The sequence below is a fragment of the Etheostoma spectabile genome, chromosome 16, assembly GCF_008692095.1.
Source record: "Etheostoma spectabile isolate EspeVRDwgs_2016 chromosome 16, UIUC_Espe_1.0, whole genome shotgun sequence".
NCBI lineage: Eukaryota > Metazoa > Chordata > Actinopteri > Perciformes > Percidae > Etheostoma > Etheostoma spectabile.
The window spans coordinates 5,574,723-5,583,025 of record NC_045748.1 but is presented as its reverse complement, the minus strand read 5'-3'; the positions used below and the strand labels follow the sequence as shown (position 1 = coordinate 5,583,025).

Genomic DNA, 8,303 nt, shown 5'->3' with positions numbered 1-8,303 from the left:
GGTGACATCAAAAATGCGGTTTCTGAGGTAAAACCCAGTAATGCAGAGGAATTGTGAAAGGGAGTTTTCAGGTGCCAGAAGTTGGTTGAGTCTTTATACTATGCAACTAAATATTAGTGCAATGATTCAAAGTAAAGCAAACCTTTGAGACATTTTTCAGTTCATACAATCAATGTTTGAGTTTGTAAAGAAAAATGCATATACTGCTATTTATTTGAACAGCATAATATTCATTTTTCTTCACTTTCTGTAAAGGTAGAACACAAACTTGATCAATTTTGGTCATGTTTGGATTTGGAATTGAATGTGCAGTGTTCCCAATGCATTAACAATATGGAATTAAAAGCTATATAGGATTTTGAGCATCATTGACTTTTTCAAACACTCTGCTATTATTCTGAACACAACTGTATATACAGTGTGTATACATATTTATATATTTTTCAATTAGGAAAATTAGGCCTACTAAACAAAACAAGAAATGGTAAAAGAGCAAAATTGCTTTAAAATGGAAGGAAATATAATGTGAAAATGCTAACTTAAATAGTACAATACTGTCTCTATCAAGAGTATAGCAGCTGAATTGTAACTGATATTACTGATCTGCTAGAAGTGACTATTGATCTTGTTTTACTGTCAGTTAGAGGTCTTTTCTAGAGCTACATGACCTTTCCACAGCGTTTGATAGTAAATCAAAAAATCTTAATTGGACATCAGGGAGTGTTTCATGGTATTACAGGCCCTGCTTCTAATTCTCTCAGACAGATACTTCTCTGATGCCTTTGGGCTTTTCTACACACTTGTGAGTGCAGATAGGAAATTAAATACTTTATTGTTCCATCCTAGGTAGTCCTTTTAAGCCAATTAATTTTTTACCCATATGGTCCATTTGGTAACACAATGCCTCCTTTTATGCTGATGAAACGCAGGTTTATATACAGCACTTTTCTGTAAGATTTACTGCTGGTATATCTTAGTGTATTTTCTTGTAACCGACCCCGAGCTGGAACATTTTACAGCATTAAATCTTATACACAAGAATGGGGCTCATCCTATTTCAGCACAGTGCTTGCAAAACAGACATTTCTGACAACACATATTTGGCGGGACACTGACAATATGACGGTAATAACTTCGGACTCTTAGACAACGTGCAGGCACGATGCAGACGAGCTTGACTGAATGAGTCTAATTATGCAGCAGTAGGTCATCTATCCTCATTACCTCAGGCATCCGTCACATGGCGTGGGATCCATAATTATCACGTGTATTTAATCTCCATTTTGAGTGCTTCACCTGAGTTTCTCCTCAGTGCATGGTGCTAAGTAGGCATGGATACAGTATGAGGTAGAACAGATGAAATTGAACTCTTTTGTTTAGTCAAAGCAAAATAAATGTTTTTTATGTTCCCTCAATAAGAGTACTATATTACATATTTTGCTTGCCTTGATATCAGATATGCTTATCTGATGGTCAAGCGCCAAAGTCAAATGGAAATTTGAGCAGTGGACAAATGTGAATGATAGGGGTAACACTGTAACACACGCTGCATAGTGGTGTCAAAATAATGAACCAGATTTATTACATAAACCCTTCTGAAGTGCACCTATGATATATTTGAAAAGACACTGAAATTGACCAAAAAGAAGCTTTCATGATTTGACAAAATCTCTCCCTCTCTCACCCACTGAGCCAAACAATACTCTGTGACGTCAGCATGAGATTATTTTCTTAATTTCCCTTACGGATAATTAGCTTCCAACAAACTGACCAATCTATATGTATTTAGCTTCTAAATTAGAAATGGGTCCCCTTACTGCCATTTGAATGTTAATTGATGTCACTTATTCGCTGCCTGATCATTTGGCCAACGGGCTGTTTGGAAAATTGGCCTCTTGAAATTCTTTTTTGGGGTGAGTGAAAGTTACGGCACATATGCTCATTTGTGATATAATGATACCACGGAATCAGTTTGTGTGCCATATGTAATGCAGTTATGTTATGGCATTTTATGATTTGAAGTGGTGGTAAAATAAATTGCATTTGTTACAGGGTTTAGTGGTTTGATACCACTATGGGAGGACTAAAAGTACACAATAAGTTAAATACATGTTTCCCATTTACCTTTTGTAATGAGCATCGTCAATTTGAGTTAAAAGAAAATGAGTGGAAATGCTGGGACTTTAAAAAGAAAATAAATCAAGAAAACATTTTTACGCTTGGTTGAGGAGGACAAGGGTTAGGGTTGGGGGGTTAGTATCGATATGAAAGATGTGATAGACTTTAGTACTAAAGACAGGCATTAAGGTTTTTACTCTAGTGTTTAGGGTAATGATGTTAATTATTCAGATCATAATCAGTCAGATTGTCATTAATAATGGTACCTGTTTGGAGAATTAGCACCACTGACTGTGAACAAACAGTGATAACCAACGGTCAGGGATGGACACATAAGCTAACAGCATTACTTACATTTTGAAGCTGCAGTAGATCACTGGCAAGCCTGTTACTTATGTGTCTTTGCGTAACAAATTTTAATGATTCACCGATTCACAACAAAATGTGTTAAATGGGTCATAAATTATTACAACACTACTAGGCTCAGTTTATATTAAATTCAATCCATTAGAGATGGGATTCCTCTCAAATCTCATAAAAAACATTACATTAAGTGTGACTATATTGCAGCAACGTACTGGTCTTCTGGATTTGTTCGATTGAAAATGAATTGAGCCCAGCCTTATATGATTCAGGACGGTACCTTTTCTCGGGCTTGGTAACAGTCGGCAGTTTGTCATCAATGAAGACTGAGTTGAGGGCCCGGTGTAATCTCTGGAAAACAAGCAACACATTAGCTTTCACACATTGAAACGATTTTGTCTGTTTCCCTGTGATAATACTTTTTTATTTGGAACATATAGTTGTTTGTTTTGCATATGTGTGTTCATAGGAAATAGAGAGCGAGAGAACTATAAGAACCAAATTGACTGCACTAGTAAGTACACTTTGCTAAAGTAAAAGTACATAACAAATACTTGCAATGGAGTATTTTGACATTCTGTTATGGCTACATTCACTTACTGTAACAACATAATCAGTATACCTCTTGCAGTTATTGTAATGTGGTTGTTTACCAACTCGTAATAAAAAGGGTACTTCAGTGTGAAGTAAATGTGTGTATGTGTGTGTGAGTTCAGTACCTGGCTTGTATGCAGCCAGTATCTGAAGCGTGGCTCCTTGACTCTCGGGATCACCAGCTTGTACACAATGTGTTCTGCTATTGTGGTCAGTAGAGATAAGGCCACACCCACACAGAGCATCACAAACAGACCAGAGAAATGCTTTATGCCCATCTGCAGCGTCTGGGGGGTGGATACAGGGTTAGAGAGTGAGAAAGAAGGAGACACAGAGAAGAAGAGATGCATATCCAGTTTTTCTGATAGAGAAGGAGGAGTTGTCTGAAAAACTCTGGGAAGTACAATGATTAAAAAGTCCCTCAGGTTGTGCTGCATATTTGTAAAACAGTCAGATAACAAGACGAGCCATTGTTTGTGTTGAATTATTGATCAAGCGCTTTATCTTGAAAATCCCATGCTCTGTGTACAGTTTGTGTCTCATGCAAGTCACACCATACAATATATATAGGAGGTACAGGTTTAAGCTCAATGGAATGGCAATGACCCTACTTTCTAACACATGCTCATAACTTATAAGTAAGTAATGACAGAATAGGTCGACTGTCAATTTTTATCATATGACCATTATATTTAATGTAGTCTATATCCACGACGTTCCACCAGAATTTTAAACCCCGGTCAATTTATGAGGACCATGGTTAACTGCTCCTCAGTTCTCTGCAGGGTAAATCCAGACAGCTAGCAAGACTATCTGTTGAATCTGAATTTTCCGTGTTTCTTACATACACATGTTCCCCCAAAACAAGTTACCTTCCTGAGACTATTTTGCAGAGTCATGGTGGCTCTGTGCAGCTCTTAGCGCCGCTCAAGACGATTGTGTTTGGTTCAAAAAATGCCAATACACCCAGAGCATGTTTTTCTGGTATACTGGAATGCTGTGTGGTTTAGCTAGACCCTCCTCCACAGCGCTGTGCAGGAAGGTCTGGCAAAGCGAGACTATTTTTGTTGTAACGGGTGGAGTTTTAAACACGTATTTAACCTTGTGAAACAGAACTAGTTACGTTTAGGCAACAAAAATGGTTCAGGGATTGGCTTAGAATGAGTAACGTTAAATTACCCAAATGAGGACTCAACGTGACATGATTGCGTCATGGACTAAGGTCGGTAAAAGACGGTTCACTTCAAAAAGGGTCAGCTGGCTTATGGTTTCACACAGGACACAGATTTTTGTGTCCTGAGTAAAAGTCCTGTGTTTGCTTGACCCATTCACTAGAACAAACTGTGTCCGTACATGGGATTTGGCGCTCTTATACTTTGTTATCTTTTGTTTGATCTTGCGATAATTATTACAGCCATAAAAGGTTGCCGCCTAGCAACAAACTTATTATGGGTCGTTATGAGCTGCTTGCACATCAACCTATAAGGCAATTGTTCTAGATTGCTCTGCTGTATCCGGCTGAACCCTGTTACAACCAGCTATGCCCCGCTGTGCCACGCTACATACAGTAACACCCTGCAGTGCACTGCTATGACATGAACTACTACTAATACCATTTTCTAGTAACTGTTCCATTATCTTTATTTTGACTGTTATTGCCACTGTTCATCATATCCCCCACCCGCACTGTCAGACACCGCCTACCAAGAGCCTGGGTCTGGCCGAGGTCTCTTCCTAAAAGGGAGTTTTTCTCGCCACAGTCACACTATGCTTGCTCTTGTAGAACTACTAGAATTGTTGGGACTTTATAAATTATAGAGTATGGTCTAGACCTACTCTATATGTAAAGTGTCTAACTCTTGTTAGGATTTGATATAATAAATAAAATTGAATTGAAGAGGACAGTCTGAAAATGTCATTAAACTATTTTACGTATTCATATATTTTATTTTTCATGTTACGTTTTTAGCAATCTACTTTCTTGTTTAATTGTGTTTCATGTTTGTATTTTAATAAAATGAGTTGAAACAATCCTAGACGTTTTTAGCAGTAGATTTTAGTTGCAAAAATAACACTTTAATGATAACGCTATAGTGTGATTGTATAATTCTTTTCCGTTATTTCCCATGGAATGTGTGAACCCGTTGTTGTACTGTATTCACCTCAGTCTAAAACTCCTACCCTGTTTCTATTACAAGTTTGCCTGGACTCCCAGGAGTCATCTGTATTCTTTTGAAAATTCCATTAAAAACAGCCCGCATAGACAAAACGCTGCATTGACAAATGCTAATGTTCCATGTATATTTCCCCCCCATTGCTTGACTTTATAACACCCCAATCACTGCAAATGCAGTTGTAAAAGCTTTCTAAAAAAAACACAATGAGTGCGAGGAGACATGGCTCAAACTCTATTTTCACTCATATCAGAAGTAATCAACACCTGGAAGCAGTGGAAAAGTAATAAAGTCACTAAAAAAAAAACAGCACTTTCTGTGCGCTTTTCAGTACTGAATTCAGCATCGTCTTTCAAAGGGAAAATGAAGACTTTTCTGGACATCTGAAATAAGTCATAAGTTTCCCTCAGTTACTTCCCCTCCAAAAATACAGTTTCGTTTTAAATAACTTTCTGATTTTCCTCAGTAAAAACACTGTCATGCAGGGATACATCACACGTTTCCCCCCTTAACATCTCAATTGCCACTCATTGTATTCTAAATGTGTCACTATGGACAAACCTCGTATCATGAGTCGCAAAGTGCGGTCATCTCCTTATGGTGATAACACATTTCTGAATTAAGCGTCCCCATGCTGTTACTGCAGAAATATATTCTCATACAAATATTCTCTTTAATGCTGAGTATGGAACCGCTTGTGATACAGCAGCAGCTGCAATGATTGCATTATAAAGTCATGCTGGTTAAAAAAAAAATACATGATGGATTAAATTCGTTATTGCAGAGTATTGTGACTTGGCGAGCTAGCTGTAATGACATTTTGGAGAATGGGAGCTGATGATTCCTGGGAATTCAAGCAATACAGCAGTGAGATGTCACATCTCACTGCTGGGGAAGATATTTTCAACTTTGTGGGAATTAATTGGAATGGGACAAAAAAAAATCAAATTTAAGTAGTTTAAGAGCAAGACAAGCTTACCGAGGATAAATACATCTAATCTAATACTTTGCCCCAGTAAAAAGAAGTGTGAGTTATTGTGCATCAACCCACTCCAATATTTCTCACAGCTGAGGGCGTTCCTTGGATCAGCACATTTAAGTTCGTATTCTACCAAAGTTTTGGCAACACACACACTACCTGTCTCTTTTCACTGCACGCTCCAATATAGAACAATCATTTTTCAAAGTGATATTACAATCCAAAAACTCCACTTCTATTTTTTTTATTATTTTTTACCTTATTTGGTTCACTACACTTGATTAGTTGCATAAATTAGCTGCTCAAATGACTTCAATAAAGCACATACCACTCATTATCTTTGTCTCTTTGATTGTAATTTATTTCTGGGTAATATTAAGTTTGGCCTTCTTAATGTTAGGTAATTGAATAATATGTCATTGATTGGTATTGATTTTATTTCTTCAAATGGGATCAACGTCTTTAGGGTGACAGAGAGCTGGACGGATGCCAGAGAGTTTGGCTGACATCGCTGAAGCCAAAGCATCAATTTCATCTTTCAAAATCCCAGGCTTTCATCGGAATAAAAGATTGCAAAAAATAAAACAATAAAATGCTGAGCAGGACTTTACTGAGCCAGCCTGGTCAGTAATTCATATTGTTTATATCACAAAAATTTCCAGTGTCCAGTGTTCTAATTGACAGCACATTGTAAGTGGGCAAGATGCTACTCTGAGCTTAGGTTGATTCATTGTAATTATACATACTTTAAATCACTTGTTGTACAACATTATTTTTAACATGAGAACTAGAAGTGTGTACATTATAATCGTTCTGGGATTTCTGCACAGCACCTGACTGATATATAAAATTAAACAACTACAGGTGAAGCAAAAAACTGGTCAAGCAGCTTTCTCTACTGTCACTGATGGCAGGTGGAGGCATGATGCTGCAAAATGAAAAAGCACCTGGAGCAATTTAAATGTCTGCAACAGTAGATAGCATCTGTGACACGTCCAGCTGTTACACGGTAGAAAATGGTTTTCTTCGGCGTCACTGAATCTGTTGCACTGCAGTGTGCTACTTCTGCTACTCAGAAGTCATTTACAGTTATGCATTTATGTATTTTGTTTGGGTAATGCTGTTATTCAAAGACACACGCTATGAGTGCTTCTTAATTACACATCATAATGAGAAACCAGCAGGGATTTACATGCCTTTGCACAAAGAAGTAAAGAAGAAAAGAAAAAAAAGGGAGGGACATAAATTCCTTTTTTTTTTTTGAAGACAAACGTAATTTTGAATGCATTCTTGATAATAGTGAGTGTGCAGTCACTGAGCTAGGAGCCACTTTTGGGGATTCCAGAGTCACAGCTGGCTGGAGAGACGGCCAGCCTGCTCAGAGAGCTAAGTGCTTGGTAATAGCAGAACAGAATGGACCACGGAGCCTGGACTGTTTGGGACTGAAGTCATGGGGACACAGCTCGGTGAACAGCTGGAGGGTCTGGGGTCGTCTTCTGAATTAGTAAGGACCAATTACTGCACATGGAGGTTGTGGAGGCAGTGAGGGTTAAGTATTCTGAGAGAACAGCCAGGACAACGGCAAGGTAAGGACCGTGACAGGAAAGCTACTTCTGTACAATGATGATATGTTAAGTTATGAATCCGGAATAACTGGAGAGAGAGTTAATTTAAGACAAGAAGTGCCTTTTTCTACAAGAGGCTACTTGTTACGTTTTGCTACTTTTACACTTACAGTGATTATTATCTAGGCTATATGTAAGGCTGTACTGCAGCTTTACCAAATTTAAACAATGATGTGTTACCGCCTAATATAGTTGTTGTGGCAAATGTGTCAGGTGCCTATTTACACATCCAGCAAAGTCTGAGCAACATTAGCATTTAGAGTGGCGTTTCTGCAGCCTAGAAATCCAGACCCAAATCTGAAAGATTAAGGGTATGACACCGAGAAATGAAAGTGGACCATCTCGAAGGGCTGCACCAAGTGTGAATTTGAAAATCTCACTGCACGCAACAGGATAACACTACAACCAATCACAGCAACACACAGGGTGACGTATCCAGAGCCCCATACG

The 8,303-nt window shown here is 38.1% G+C and overlaps 1 protein-coding gene across 1 annotated transcript in view; it reads right to left on the bottom strand.

Moving 5' to 3' along the window:
- grin3a (glutamate receptor, ionotropic, N-methyl-D-aspartate 3A) overlaps positions 1 to 8,303 on the bottom strand; it is a 57,912-nt gene that overhangs the window by 12,104 nt on the left and 37,505 nt on the right. Inside the window, exons 8-9 of the mRNA XM_032539610.1 lie at positions 3,201 to 3,362; positions 2,762 to 2,832 (exon numbers count right to left, since the gene is read on the bottom strand). Coding sequence (XP_032395501.1) covers positions 2,762 to 2,832; positions 3,201 to 3,362 — 233 coding nt within the window. The remainder of the gene's footprint in view (positions 1 to 2,761; positions 2,833 to 3,200; positions 3,363 to 8,303) is intronic.